The 15,526-nt window shown below is 43.2% G+C and overlaps 1 protein-coding gene across 1 annotated transcript in view; it reads right to left on the bottom strand.

Moving 5' to 3' along the window:
* LOC147733247 (uncharacterized) overlaps positions 1–15,526 on the bottom strand; it is a 531,395-nt gene that overhangs the window by 35,877 nt on the left and 479,992 nt on the right. The window contains exon 15 of the mRNA XM_086957810.1: positions 1,695–1,794. Coding sequence (XP_086813936.1) covers positions 1,695–1,794 — 100 coding nt within the window. The remainder of the gene's footprint in view (positions 1–1,694; positions 1,795–15,526) is intronic.

The raw sequence follows: 15,526 nt of genomic DNA on the forward strand, positions 1-15,526 counted from the left end.
CCAGCAACGGGATCCAATCAAATGGGGCTTTACTTGCCGTCACATTGGAGCATCCAATGAGCGCATAGATTACGGATTAATGAACAACACGTGATCGCTACTTGTGCAATATACGAGATCAAATGTATACATGATTTACTCTCACAATTTATTTGTATATGCATTCGAATAATCATGCCTGAAATTGTATGAATGACCTAGTTGTTTTATAACAAATTTTGATGGGTAACTACACACTATGTAATTATCGCGCTCTGGCAGACAATCTTCGAGTATTCATTTTAATACACGAGTGTTCAGCCCCAGCAGTATATTATACTCTGCTTTTGTTATGGGAGACATTGATATGTGTTATTAACATAGTACAATATGGCGACCCTGCATAAACTTCTGTGAAGATATGTTTACACTGGGGGTGTGTTTTCAGCACTTTAAAAATGGCTGACATTGTTTGTATGACGAGCGTGAGCAAGCCTTATCGGCGAAACGCGTCGCATTTTTTTCTGCCATTAAATTTTGCAACAAACTCCGTGTGTCCTGGCTTACTTCACAACCTTGGAGGTAATTGGTGTACATATTGCAGGCCTGTCGGTGGCCTAACCAGGACCGCGCCACGACAGCCCAAAGTGCACATACCGGCACTGGAGGAGAGAGAATATATATATATATATATATATATATATATATATATATATATATATATATATATATATATATATATATATATATATATATAGCGAATCTCAAACATTCCTTATGTAACGGCATGTGATACCTAACAAGTTTTACCAATGTTAATGACAAAATGTCACTTTAAAGGCATAATTTGAGTCTAAATTTCCAAAACAAAGCATTGGGTAGACCCTCATCCCCAATAACATAGGGGTACTGGCGTTTATAATGTGCTTTAAAAACTAATTATGGCACTATATCATTAAAGCCTACCAGAATCTACCTTTTGTTGCTGGACAAATGTGCCTTGAAATGAACAAATTGCCATTATTTGTGAAATACCACCTTAGGAATAACCCCCAGCACCTCGTAAACTGGCCTTTAAGTCAAATTTTAATCAATGTTACTAGCCTGTGCTATAATTTAAAATGCATTTTACCACAGGTTCTGAAATAAATATTGCTCAACATATATCTGTAAGCAACATAGAAAATATAGTATAGTGGGTAGGTCCACGTGCTAAGTTGCTGCCAGTTTTAATTCATACTTCAACCATTTCACCAACACACTCATGCTAATAACCTTTGTTGTCGGTTTAAAGTTGCTCAGAATTTCAATTCACACTCACATGTTGCTCATTGCCCAACAAAGGTTGGGGATCCTTGTCCTACATGATCAAAGTTTTTTAAAGATTTAAGCTGGGATTGCATTAGCTGCAATGGACAAGGAATTGCGTATGTGAGTTCATTATTTTGCCCATAGATTAATGGCTAAAGGATAAATGAATGGCTAGGGGATATCCCACTTCCTTTTCGTTGTCCTCATCAATGTCTCTGCCTACGATTTTCGACCTCATACCAAGATATGCCCCTTTCGAATAGCATTCTTTAGAATTAACACTTGGCCTTGGGCCACTCGACCTACGACACTGGTGCAGGCGAGACCTTCACTACATCTCCACTAAATGTTGAAACGCAAAGGAAACATGGCTATGATTATCAACTGTGTATCATACATCTTACTTTTGTGCAGCTTGATGATGGTGTAAGCCATGCCAGTCAGCACACGCTCTCCTTCGAGGATGTAGATGTCCCACAGTCGCAGAGTGAGTGTGAACGGAGTCTGAAACAAAAGCATGAATGAGTATAAAGAGAACTGGACATATTGTGGTACATACCGGGTATGGAGCTGGTATTGCATTCTAATGTTATCCTCATATTAATTTACAGCCTTAGCCTCTCATGCACTGCACATTGTGTTCTCCTCACTAAACAGAGGTAGAAAATGTGTAGACTATTTCTTTTAAGCAGATATACAAGTATTACTGGAAAACCTTACAGAGTCTCAATAGATGTTGCAGAGTGTTTGAGAACCAGCGGCGCCTATTTTGAGTGTTGCATCACCCCCAACTTAAGGGGGCTCCTCATTGAAGTACAATATCATATGGGAAGGAACAACTATGCAGAGTGTAGAATGCGGATAGAAAAACAGCAAATTGGTTATGCAACAGGATTGGTTGTAAACATGAATTCTTCTCTCTTAGGAACTACATAATCAAAAGTATTCCTCCAGTGGTCTGAACACCAACATCTTCCCCAGGACAACCTGCGCCTAGGCAAATCTCAGCTTCAGCAACATTTCCCTCACAAGATTGGAGAATTGCCAAGAGCTGAAGGGCAATGGTGGTGGACATATTGCAGTAAGAACAGTATTGCTCATGGAGGAAACCCACATAACTAGGAAGATAACTTTTATTTTATTGTGAAACTGCAAATCTTAATATTCCTATAAAACACAAGTAAAAAAAAAATAAGCCACAGCTGGGACCTTGCCAGTGAAAGATTGAAAAGTGTCTTTTTCCAGGAATATAGTTTCTACTAAATTTAAGAAAGGGCCCTCTTTTTGCATGGTTGCCCCCACTTTTTGCTGAACTGCTGATGTTCTTCGACTGAGCGTGCCCTGGGCTCCTGCCAAAGAGGGGCCCAGGGCCTATGTTCTTTCCCTAAACGTTCATAGAAAACGAAACCCAATTGTCACGCTCTGGCCATGGGTCAGTCCCAGGTAAATGGTACCAGAGGTACCCAGGGCACTGGGGCCAGAGAAGGCCTCTAAGGGCTGCAGCACTTATTGTGCCACCCTTAGAGGCCCTGTACCTTTACACACACACACTGCCTTTGCAGGCTGCGAGTTTTGGTGCAGAACAAAGTGAAGAGTCGACATGGCACAAATCCCTGTGTGCCATGCCTACAACCCACTGCCCTGGCATAGATCAGCCACCCCTCTGGCTGGGTGCACAATACCAGTGGTGAGGGTAAAGGTGCATGAGCCCTGTACCCCTACAGTGTATAAGCCAATTCTTAGACATTGTAAGTGCAGCAATGCCAATAAGAGTATATGGTGCTAGGAGTTTGTTTTTACGAACTCCACAGTACCATAATGGCTTTACTGAAAACTGGGAAGTTTGGTATTAAACTTCTCAGCACATTAAACCCACACTAATGCCAGTGTGGGAATTAATGAAAAATCCACACAGAGGGCATCTTAGAAATACCCCTGAAAAATGACCAAACACTAGTGTCCAGGCTGAGTATCTGCTCACCAAATGCCTCCACCAGACATGTTTCTGGACCCCTGGGTCAAGAGCCTGTTGCTCTCTGGGGTCTGAAACAATGCACATCCTGGGACGATGTGCCGAGCCTCCCCCCCAGGATGGCCAGGGTCCACGAAGGGGAAGCTTCAAAGGCTTGCTGCCTTTGTGAGCTTTCCCAGGCCTTTTGCTGCTTCCCGCAAATGGTCCCCACCGGTTCTGACCCCACTTTGGCTGGGAGAACTGGCGGGAAAACCAAGTGAGGAAGCAGGGCTGGACTGGGAACTGAAAGCAGCCCTGTCAAATTTTGCCAGACCAGCACCCATCTGGCCGCTACTAGGTGGGTTCTCCCCCCCAAGAAATATTTGGAAAACGACAGACTAAAATTGTGAATTTTACAGCACATTTTTCAGTACATATTCAATTGTATCAACTTTCAAAGCACAGTAAATAGTAGATGGAGACCTTAAAGAGCACCAGGTTACCCACCCAGTCATATGTACCCACAGACATTGTGTCAGAGAGCCCAAAAAATAGACACAATTAGTGAATCAGAAAGAACAAAGTAAAAGTGAGACTAGCCCCCACATGGTGAGTAGCAAGCAAGCGCAGTGAGCAACCACTACTAGGGGGAGTTTGGTGGGTTGAACTTGCCAATTCGGTGTAAGCCAATTTTACCATGTTCGAAAGGAAAGAGCGCAAGCACTTTAGCACTGGTTAGTGGTGGTAAAGTTCACTGAGCCCCAAGAGCCAACAAAAATGGCCTTTTTGATGTAATAAAGCAGATCAAACCGGATTTTAATTTGGAGAAATCTGAGGCCGACAAGGACTTATTTAACCATGCCTCAGCATTCAGTATGAACAATATGTATCTAAAAAACAATTTACATGTGCTAATGGAGCTGGGATTTTTTCTGAGTTAGCTTCCTGCTATATCTCCTTGGGTACCTCAAGAAATGGATGCAGTTTAGAATGCAGGCATTTATCATCAGTTAGTGTCCTTTCCAAGTTAAATTATGGGATTAATTACTTACATTGTTTTTCAGTCCACGAACAAAATATGACAGTGTGCCTTAATTTATGTTTTTTTACAAGAAAGTGGCAGCCCGAGTCCAACATATATTTTGGTACACAGAATAACTACTCAGGCGCCCTTATAAAGCAGATATTTCTGGATCTATGTGTTAAATCTAATGCAAATTACTCATGCCATCCTTGTTAGATACATCGTTAATACAGTAGTCAGGGTAGAAACAACGCACCCAACAGACCTTGAGCATATAATTAGTTCTACCCTCTTACTTGAACCCATACTGAAACCTGACCTACTCCCCTTTGTAATAATAGATGTAGTGTTTTTGATGGTCAATGTAAAGCTTCCTTCTCCATACAACTTTATATTTGCAGCTGGAAGAATATGTACGAAATTGGCAACATTGTTAGTTTGAATATTAAGTCTATTAAACCATATGCCATGTTTTAAAAATCATATCCATGTGCCATTGTACTCCAGAACCACCCATCATTCTTAAGTCACGGTGCCTTAACACTGCAGCACAATTTGTTCCTCGTCTGGCTCCCAATTGTTTTCTTCTATGCTCTGTGTGCTACAATGCCTTAGTATCCAAAGGCTGTGCAAGAAAGGCTCTGACAATGTTCACTTGCAATTCCACGCCTTCCTGCCTTTATTTTAACAGAGAGCCTTAACTTTTGTTTATAATACATCTCCTTTCACATCTTCAATTGAATTTTTGTCAGATGAGCCAACCAAGTAACTTTATGAAATTCACCAGCAGAATATATGCTTAAGGCTCAAGTCACTTAATTAAGATTTATGCCAATTAACATTGAAAGCACAGTATTATTAAATCTTAAATTTAGTGCTGGTAATTAAACACTATTCAGAACTCGAGTTCATTCGCTGCTTGGCAGCCACTGGAAGAGCTGCTGTTATGAGCTTGGCATTTTAGCGCAGAACACGATTTGAATGGTGTCATTGCTTGTTATATAGCAAATGCTGATCTCCACCATACGTTTTTAGGTGAATTAATATAAGTACCTTATCTCAGAGACTCTGGCTGGTAAGAATAAAACTCAGGCGGGGGGGGGGGACACTGGCCAGGAGTAGCAGCTCTTACCCCTTGCTTGCCCTTGGGTACTCATGGTGTGGCACTGCCCTTGTTGGTTTCTACCCCTGCACCAGGGGTAATGAAGAAGGCAGGAGCAGAAATAGAAACCAAGGAATGTTTTAAAGGGCCTATTAGTGCGTGAAGTGCCCCATACCTGATGACTTTAAAAACCTTTCACTATAAGACAGAGTTGGAGAAGGGGGCATAAACAAGGACAGGTATGGCTATCGAGTAGCCTGAGAGCCACACCTCTCTCTCTCCTAAAAACCCTAGCAAAAGCTTCAGAAGCTACCACTAATTTCCTAGGGAGGTTGCTTGCATCCCGCTTTATGGACGTCAGCAATGCAGAGCCTCTACACACAAGCTGGAAGGCTGCTCTGTGCAAGGGTTTCCAGCTCACCTTGTCTAGCACTATGATAATAGCTCTTTCCTGGGTGACCATGTGAAGGGAACCAATAGACACACACTCGCACCGTATGAGGTAGTAGTTCTTGCTTCCCCATCTTGCCCTTGCTGCCCCTGGGCCCTTAGGTGCAAGTAGGACTAGGAGGCTGTTGAAGGGCCTGGGCTGGGATCAGAGATCAACTCTGTGATGTCATCAGAGGATTGGTGATGTAATTTGCCTAACACTGCACCTTCTGTAGAGAACTATGGACAGCTAATGTGTTACAGATTGTAATCAATGCAAGGCAGACACAGCCTTTCCAGCTTTCTGAGGCCAAAAAACACGAATACTATTCAGCTGGATAATCTGTTCCTTAGACAATGAAAAAATGAAACATCATAGAACACACAAGAATTGGGTATTATTAAACAGCAAGTCTCTTTCGAAAACTTCTTTCAGGTTGCACACTGGGAACTGCAGCTACCGTACCATCACTGTGGCCCAATTGCATCTTTTAGAAGTGAACCATCCGTTGAACACCTAAGTGTGCGCGTTTCAACAGCGCAATCTCCTTTGATGTGAAATCCGAACTGAAATTCGGGCAATTAAAAAAAATATAGAGGTCACAAACCACCTGAGCCAGCATCAAGGGACCTCACAGAGGGCTCCCAGAAATGTACATGTTATCCTAAGTGGCAAGTACCAGTGGCAACAACACCAGTGGCAATCAAAACAAAAGGACTCAGTTGTGTGAAAAAAACCACACTGGAAAGCCCTGTTGTCTGCTTAAAATATATTTTTCAGCACAAACCCCAAGTTGGGGCTTGTGCTGAAAAATATATTTAAAGCAGACTTGCAGACTCCAACCTTTGCCCAAGTTACAGCCCCCAAGAGTCAAGCAGCACAGCGCCACCAAAGGGAGCAGCACACGTATCCTGCCTGATGGCTCGGAACATTGCAGCTGGCCTGGCCCTGCCCGGAGACGGACATGCACACGACGAAAAGAAAACCCATTTATACAGAATCTGACCTGAGATCATGTTTGAGGTCAGTGCTGCACTGCTGGGGCGGCGGTACGTGGGCAATGGCAATGGCAGGAGGAACCAAAGGGCTGCCAGTGCCATTGCCAGTCCGGCACTGCTCAGCATCCTGTCATTCTGGGCAAATCACGTAATCTCCCCGTGCCTAACAAAATGAATGTGTATGTCTACAACACAACTGGTGCTCATGTAAAGCACTCTGATACCTTCAAGTTGAGTTTGTGCTATATACAACTCAAAAAAGGGTGACACAAAACCTTGATAAGTGTGGCCCTCAGTCTTTGATGAGAATATACAGTTAGGTTATCTGCAGCTGGAAGGGCATACTGAGGGTGAGCTTAGAAGTGTATGCACTATCAGGTATCTGTCTCCTTGCCATTGTGAATAACACATCTTACAAACAGTAAAATCTCAATAGAGCGGTAGCAGATGGCGAACATTCAAACAGCTGTTGCATGAACATCCTGCGCGCACTGCACTGAGTGAACAAAGGAAGCAGGTAAACCGGATTGCCCCAAAGGGCAAAAGGTTGAAGGGAGGTGGGTCTATCCATGAGACAGTATGCAAAACAATTACTTAAACGACGCATTTTACAGTATCATTTGAAGATTCTAGCTCTGATCGGCACTAATAAAATCATCCACTACTTCATGGATGGCTAACACAAAAATTCAGAACATAATTAAACCAACTGGTGCAATTTACAGTACACCTTCACAGATACATTGATTTACAAAATGTTTTGCAGCAAGTTCAAATTATTTTATTGTTTAATTTTATCTAGTTTGATATGTCCCCTTCTCATCAGCTTGGATATGCACCAGCACCAATATACGTTAAGTAGGCCAGCTACTCCAAATAATTGGTTATGCCTTATAAGACAGTAAATGCAGTGTAGCAGATTTATACTACCGGTATCAAAATACTGATATTGACAACCAAAGGTTTATGAAAGTAGGTATCTGTAGGCAAGCATTTTTTATATTTAACTCCACATATATGTACCTTGACAATATATACATATATTTCTTAAAAGTATGTAGATGTGGAGTTAAGAATGCTAAATCGATCCCTACCTATTTACTGTAAGAAAGTAGATTATTATTGTTTGTGGTGGACTGTCACTCACCTCAAGGAAAAATAACACTAAATTGTCAGGGTGAACCCTAAAGTCATTAAATCCACCTGAGCTTAACCCCCGGGTGGCTATTGTACAGAGGAGTAATTATGCAGTATCAAAATAGTAATAAAGTTAAAATACGAAACAATAAAATTAATTAAACCAATTTAGAAAAATTTAGTACGTTTTAATGATCAAAATGACACCAAAACAACAAAAATTCATCAAGTGGATCCGGAGATGCCAATTTCTAAAGGTTTAACATCTTCGATGCGTCGGACGGCCCCCGGCCATTCAACGTCACAGTGGGCATGTGCAGAGGACTGCCGGGAGCTGTCCGAACTGCACACGCGTAATTTTTTATGTCCGCCGCGGCAAAGGGGAAAAGTAAAAATAGTACCTAAAAGTACAAAGCACCCATGAGAGTGTATAGTGGTTGACCTAGACCTTGACTTAATTTTGGGTAGACCACGATGGAGCGTTGTTCAGATACACCAAGCTACTTCATCCAGGTCAAAGTTTTACCTCCTGACTTCTGACTTTTTATGGAGCTCTAAATCCTTCAGCAGGGCAAGCCTGAAACCATACCGGAGGCAGGTGCAATAAAATGGACATCTTTACTGTGAGGACCCCCCCTCAACCCCCACCAACAGATCTAGAGGTCTTGGAAGTCCAAAAATGTTCAGAGACCCAACTTTGTGGGGTTTTTCTAGGTCACTTCTAAGGCTCTGAGTACCTAAAGGACAGCAATTAGGGGCCAGGAATCACTTCAACAGAGGCCACTAACAAGGTCCAATCCATATGCAGTTGGTACTGGCCAAATGGTCACTTCTTGAAAAAGGCCTCTTGCAGCTTGTAATGTCCGAGATCATAGAAGTCAACCTCATAACCCTTTGGCATCCGCTTCTTTGACCTTGTTACAAGCGACATATGGTCTAGTCCTTCAGGGATTTTGTCAGATTACAGACAGCAGGTCCAGTCCTCCGCTGATCTTCCACAGGTCCACAACATGGTCTGAGGAGGGCTGCTTAGGGTGCCACTATTATGATTCACATTAGCCAGTAGGTGGGGGTAAATCCTGGGCTCCCTAACCAACAGGGAAAACGTTCCCAGGGGCAAACCTACCCACCAGCAGTTCCTGTTCGCCCTACTGCAAACATTCACACAGTGCCCCTTACTCCTAAAATCCAAAATGAGGTAACCCTTTCTCCCTTTTACAGAGCTCTTGTGTCCACCCAGAGATGTGGTGAGGGAACTGAGAAGCCACCACCCCAGAATGTACTCCAAACCAGTTCTGGGGGGCACCTTCTCTCCCAACTGATTCAGAGCCAGCCTGGTTAGTGAGGGTCGTAAAGATATAGTCTTTCTCTTCTCTCTCCATACACTAAACTATGAATGTAGAGACCTCATCTCTATCCCTTGCACGTTAGTAAAGTTCCTGCGTCCACCCCAACAGTCCTTCCTGGACAGATGTCTCACATTTAGTCTATCCTGTCACTAGTCCTAAGCAATTGTTCGGCTCTGGGAAACGTTTACACACCTCATTAAGGTGATGCACTTACTGGGCAGTTGCTGGCAGGCTAATGGAAATTAGCCTCCAGAAACTACAGACAGGGAAAATATAACTTTCTCAAATTTACTTTACCTAAATATCTTCTGCAAATCAGATTTTACTAACTAATTTGCTGTTTATTAAATATGAAAAATAGACCTTAAATGAATATTCTAGCCATTTCCTGCAACAATAACAACTTTGTGATCATGATCTCCCCCAAAGCACATGCTGCAGTCTGTTTCCAAGATGGCAAAGACACAGCAATCTCCTCACTGAAGGGTGTCTAGTTAGACAAAGAAAAAATACTACAGATTAGTTTCAGCATTGTAGCAACATGGTTGGGGCCCGCACCAGCCCATCAAAATGGACAGATGGTTCAGGGAACATGCCAGTCAGTGGGGCACGTTCCCAGACCAGCCATAATAAGCATGCCTTATTTCCCCCTTGGAGCTCCCGCCTCTGTACTCAAGAGCCCCCAGGTAAACCGAGGCCCACCAAGGTCCATAATGAATTGTAAAGGCCTGTGGACTGGAAGGGGAGACTGTAGAGAACCAAAATGAAGCAGATCCTTATATGGAATATGTCTGGCATGACACTGGTACTGGTCATATGCTGGCAATGCAGATTATGGCTTGTCAATACTGGTTTACAAGCCCTACAATGTGCTTGCTGGCATAAACGTAGTAAACTGTCAGTGTAATATTTGCTTTCCATACCGTGAAATTGCATATCATTGCATCATGGGAATACATTTAACGTAATTGCTAACTATATGAGAGTGTCCCTCTATAATGAATAACCTCGGCCAGCCCTAGCATTCGAACAACAACCATGGCACTCTGACCAGCACCTGGCAATGTGAGCTGTCTCTTCTGCCACAGTGGCCCGCACTGATCGTTTTGCGAGTCAGTGATCACGCCTGGCAGGATGGAGCCCCTGAAACGCTGGCATGTTTGTGATCATATTATTAATGCAAAGGTGACTAGGGTCTCTTTAGGCACAGGAACACTGATGGGCCTTGTGTCCTGGCACAATTTAAAACTTGTGTTTTTTCTTTCAGTGTAGGATGTTATATAATAATATATTCATTTTGGAACACTGCATCAAACGGGGATGGCATCTCCAGGGCCATAAACATTTGCCTTCTGTGCATTCAGTTCAATTTCACCTGACAATTTTATTTTCTCAATGGTACTCACACAAGACTTCCTGCTTTGGATAAATATTGCTCCCATGTAATATAGTAGTGGACTCTGCACTTTTGGAAAACGTCATAGGCTTCACTCCAGATCTGGCTACAAATTCTGTATATTTTTATCCAATAAACGTGAACAAAGTTTATTGAAAAACATCACTATGCCCATTTTTATTGTGGAGAACCCACCCAAACTTTCCTGAAAAATGTCGCCCCAGCTAACTCCGCAGTCCCTTGCCCAGAGCAATTGATTTAAACATATTTGCCAGGGTTGATTTTAGTTCCCAGACAAACTGTGGCCACGGTGCGATATTTATCAACACTACAGTCTTTAATCAGCTCAGTAGCATGACGTTTCCCAATATGTTTATGACAAAATATGTAAAATGGAGAAAGAGGCACCTCACTGAAATAATAATCATGCAGCACTAGCTGCACTGAAATAATCGAGCTCACAGATTTCAGCTTTATTCTGAAATTAGTGAAGTCACACTCAGGGGGCCAGGGCGCTAGAAGTGCGCTGTGCAGCCTGCGCAGAACTGGGCTGGGGATTAAACAAAAAGGTATAGGCCAAAGCCCTGGGCCGGGAATTAGTATTATTTTGTTTAATCCCAGCCCGCCCCGGTCCACAGTGCCATGAGGAATCTGATTGCGGCAGGCAGTAGCAGGGACAGGCAGGGGTTACAAATAATTAAATTATGGGGTGCTGTCTCTCCTCGACTCGTCTCAGCCAGACCCTGGCTTAGCTCTGAAATGCTTCTCTCGACCTGCCCTGGGCTCACGGGTCAAGCATGTTTTATTGCGCGAGCCACGCATCTGCGCGCTGCGCACGCCCCATATTAAATCGTGCACAGTTCTCCAATGTATTATTTTTATGGATGATTGCAGTAGAGAATCCACTCCAGATATTGTGCTTTTTTATGCCCCCGAATGGAGTGCCGAGCCAGGAGAGATGCAGAGTAGTGAGTGACTACTGTGAGTGAACTTCTCTGATTTTCAATTCTGTCTAACGTAACCCAAGACCAAAAATCGTCCCAAGCAACAAAACCGCCCCTGCCCAAAAAAACGCCCCCCACCCCTGGCAGTCTATCAGGGGATTATACGGTACCCGGCATTGCCAGTCCGGCCCTGTGAAGAAGGGAGGTGTACCCACCTTTGCCAACACCACCCCTCAGGTGGGGGAGGCGAGGTGAAACACAACTCCCAGTCCACCCCATTTGGCAGATGGGGGCACCCAGCCAACCAGAGTGAACCATATCCCCCATCCCACTGGAGGGTGGCATAATAGGGGGTATATCCACCCCAAGGAAAGGACCCATTGGTCCCAACCTTTACTTAAGTGTAACACCCCTAAATCTAGTATTTAGGGGCACCCCGAACCTTGCCTCCTCAGACAAGAAACAACCAAAAAGAAAAGAAGAAGAAGGATCAAACAGCTGTGATAGAGCTAAGAAGAGGAGGACTCCCAATGACTTGGCCCCACCCCTACCAGCCTGTCACCACCTCGAACCTGCAGAAGTGAAACTCTGGTATGTCCTGCAGCCATCAACCTCAAGAACCCAGAGGACCTACCCTGCCTTCCAAAGAAAAGACTTTGTCTCCTGTGAACACTGGATTTGTTTATTCACGGACTCTGGCCAAATCCGTGAGTCTGCACTACTCTGTACCTGTCGCCCACGGCCTGAGTTCAAGTGACCCAACACCACAAGGAGGTCTCCCCTGAGATTCTGACCCGAGATCTGGTGATCGCTGACCTGCCTCGAATCTCCCAGCGAAGCCTACAACCTCTTTCTGGAGGATCCCCCTGACCGTGACAGGAGCTGGTAAGAGAAACCCGATGCCTAAAGACACCCCTGCACCCGAAGTCCTAACTGACAGTGTCCCAGCATCCCCAGGCATCCCAACTTACCTCTCCAATCAATGGTCAGCTTCAGAAGACCTTCGTCCCTGAGCCTGCAGTCTTTGTTGAAACCGGAGAACCCCGATTGAAATCAACAGGGCACCCAATGCCAAAACAGCACCCTGCACCCAGCTGCCCCTACGCCGCTGTGGGTGCACTTTGTGTGCTAAGCAGGATTCCCCTTTGCCCTGAGCCTAACACCAGGAGCTTCGCTCCCACAACCCAGTGGCCTGTTCGTAAGCAGCCACCAACCGGAGGTCCCCTATCCCCCATTGGATAACATTGGGACTCAGCACTCTGCACCTTGTCGCCCTAGTGCCTCTGAGGGTTTTTTGAGATTGCATCCTTGACCCTGGGGCAACCCTTGTTCTAACCCCAGAAACTCAACCCCAAAGACCAAGTACTTACCTGGTAACCAATAACTTAATTTCTCTCCATGGGAATCTATTGACTGTTTTTCTCTGAAAAATGTTCTAGGAGTGGAGTTGATGTGTATGGAAACCTAAAAAATTACAATTGTCAAAACTGATTTTACTTACCTTTTCTCTAGGAAATGTTCAAGTGTGATGTCTAGGCATATAACACTAAGAAGAATAAGTAACTTAAAAAGTAACTACAATGTAATCTGTATAGTAATTTCAATACCTTGACTTACCTGTATTTGAAACAACTGCACTTGAACTTGCATTCACTTGTAAACACTGCATACTATTTTGCAAAGCATTTATTTCACCTACCTGAGTCAGGTTGGGCTTGGTTCTAGAAATAAATGAACTTAATTATATTTTTATACAAACAAATTGGTCTGAGTTCAGACTTTGAGTGTGTGACACCATTTGCTGATTGAGTGTGTACAACACATGCTTTACACTAGCCTCTGATAAAGCCTTACTGCTTGCCCATACTGCCACAAATAGAGAGTAAGGTGTTATCTACTTTTACTTCTGCCTACCTCTGGGGTTCCACTGGACTCTGTGCACACTATACCTCATTTTGGTATAGTATATGCAGAGGGAGCTTCCTACACTATTGTTAAACCGAAAACAAGACAGACAACCGGCAAGTTGGCTACAGTAACAATAGAAGATTTAGATACAGGATTGTGTTACACATCAAAGAAATTTATAAACTCTTCTTCTATCGAAACTATAAAAATTGCTTTGAGTAGCATTAAGTGACAAAGGAAGGAAAACCCAGCATAGTTATTTCCTCACCTACATCATCTTCTCTTTATAACTATGATAATACAATGGAACAAAATATTAAATCATTTTAATCTTGTCTTTCACATACATACTACATAATCATATAATACTGAAGAGATTTAGTTTTTAAAAAATGTATCTTTATTGAGGATGTTTAAACTCAGTTTACTTCCGACCTGATACTCACAACATCACAAACTGCTTCATAATATTTGCAGCCACTGAATTAGAGACATTTCTTAAGCGGCTAAAAAAATGACATAACAACACATTCTCTATTACAGATCTATATTGATTGTGTTTATGTCATGGTTATTCCACACCCAGTTGTCTTAGCTCAACAATGCAGTTCTCTTCGTTGCCTACTACTCTGGAAGAGCGACTCCACTTCACTCTCCCTACACCTTCTCAGCTTTGCCACGGCAACCCCTCCTCAAGTATGCCACTCGTTCTGCTCCAATACACCAATCTATATTTATGCATCATCCTTTCAGTAATTAAAATATTGTACTTCCCCACTCCTGGGTAATATCTATTCAGGCCGCTGCTAGTGCCACATCCACAAAAAACCTTTTGGTATTTTGTAATCTCCATGCCATCCAAATGCCCAGTTAGCTGCAGTTCTGGTAATCAAACCATTACGCCGACATAGTTCGTACACAGCTGTAATCTTAGCAATAACTACATTCACTTAGGTGGACAAACTATAGAAATAACAAACCAAGTGAACTATAATAAGCAAAATGCACATACAGCCAATACATACAAAGTTGGGGAATATGGTAAAAAGGACCAATTATCTGAATAGCCAGGAATAGTGACTTCGCTTTCCCTCCATCGGGATACCCTCCCTTCAAATCTGCATAACATAACAAATTTTAATAAAGTAGTTAGCTTCCTTACTCTGGTGCCCGGTTATTTCCCCTTCTTAGCTTGTCAGTATACCTTCCACCTCCTGGCAGGAACAGAAACAGCTTCTACTACTGGAACTAGACGAGACACCACTGGCTCAAACTAAATACGGAAAAGTGGATCTTCTGATCACTGGGGGAAATTATAAGCCCTGGTACTCTACCTTCTTGCCAGTGGATTTTGCCCGCTACCCATTACCTAACAAAACAGTTTAGGTAGCAAAATTGATGCCCCTCTACAGATGGATCATCAGGTGTCCTCGGTCATCTTCTCTTGTATGCTTCATTTTTAAAGATTTCACCCTGTCCTGTCATTATTACCTACTGAGGGCAGGCTGTCCGGCGTTACGGGTCTTATTGGCACAAGCTTGGACTATTGTAATAGTCTTTATCAGGGCATTGCTACTGAGACTGCTATCCATCCAAAATCCGACAGCTCACGTAGTAGCTGGTGCAACTTGCTTAAGCCATTCTAAGCCTATTTTTAACTCCCTCCATTGGCGCGGTATTCCTCATCATACATCTTCGAGGTGCTTTATATTGTCTACCGCTTCCCCTATGGTAGAACTCCACAATACATCACTAGAAGACAAAAATAGATACATTCCAACTAGATGGCTTCATTCTGCCTCTGCTCTCCGTCTGTGCATGGTCCGATTTCACAAACCTCACCCTGGTGAGGATGAGCTTGCTCCGTTCAAGACGAACTTATTTGGAGTTCTTTAGCCCTTGATTTCAAATTCACTTCTAATCACCTTGCTGTTAGGAAAGCCAAAAAAATAGATTTTTCACTTAAATTAGCTCTTGCTTCTTAGTCAGCAATGAGC

This window comes from Lissotriton vulgaris, chromosome 2_1, assembly GCF_964263255.1.
Source record: "Lissotriton vulgaris chromosome 2_1, aLisVul1.2, whole genome shotgun sequence".
NCBI classification, from domain to species: Eukaryota; Metazoa; Chordata; class Amphibia; order Caudata; family Salamandridae; genus Lissotriton; species Lissotriton vulgaris.